This window comes from Penaeus monodon, chromosome 34 (assembly GCF_015228065.2).
Source record: "Penaeus monodon isolate SGIC_2016 chromosome 34, NSTDA_Pmon_1, whole genome shotgun sequence".
In the NCBI taxonomy this organism is placed as follows: domain Eukaryota; kingdom Metazoa; phylum Arthropoda; class Malacostraca; order Decapoda; family Penaeidae; genus Penaeus; species Penaeus monodon.
The window spans coordinates 30,848,013-30,848,239 of NC_051419.1; the positions used below are offsets into that span (position 1 = coordinate 30,848,013).

Genomic DNA, 227 nt, shown 5'->3' on the forward strand with positions numbered 1-227 from the left:
CAGAATCAGCAAAGACGCAGCTGAAAGATACACCGAAACGTTGGGCCAGTCGGTACAGCACTTTATCAATACTCAGGTGTCGGCTTCAAGCGCAGTAAGGATCTTGGCAGAAAATGCGCCAGACCCTCAGGCTTTTCTCAGCAAGTACGATGAATTGAAGAGCAGAAAGTGAGTAATTATTTCTTATAAGGTTTAGTGGACCCCATGCAAACTAGTTATTTTTTTTT

At 43.2% G+C, this 227-nt stretch overlaps 1 protein-coding gene across 4 annotated transcripts in view; it reads left to right on the forward strand.

The window, feature by feature from the left end:
- The window catches only part of LOC119594713 (gamma-tubulin complex component 2-like), a 15,511-nt gene that overhangs the window by 2,795 nt on the left and 12,489 nt on the right, over positions 1-227 (forward strand). For all 4 annotated transcript variants that reach the window (XM_037943770.1, XM_037943773.1, XM_037943769.1 and 1 more), the window contains one exon: positions 4-168. In XM_037943770.1, coding sequence (XP_037799698.1) covers positions 4-168 — 165 coding nt within the window. The remainder of the gene's footprint in view (positions 1-3; positions 169-227) is intronic.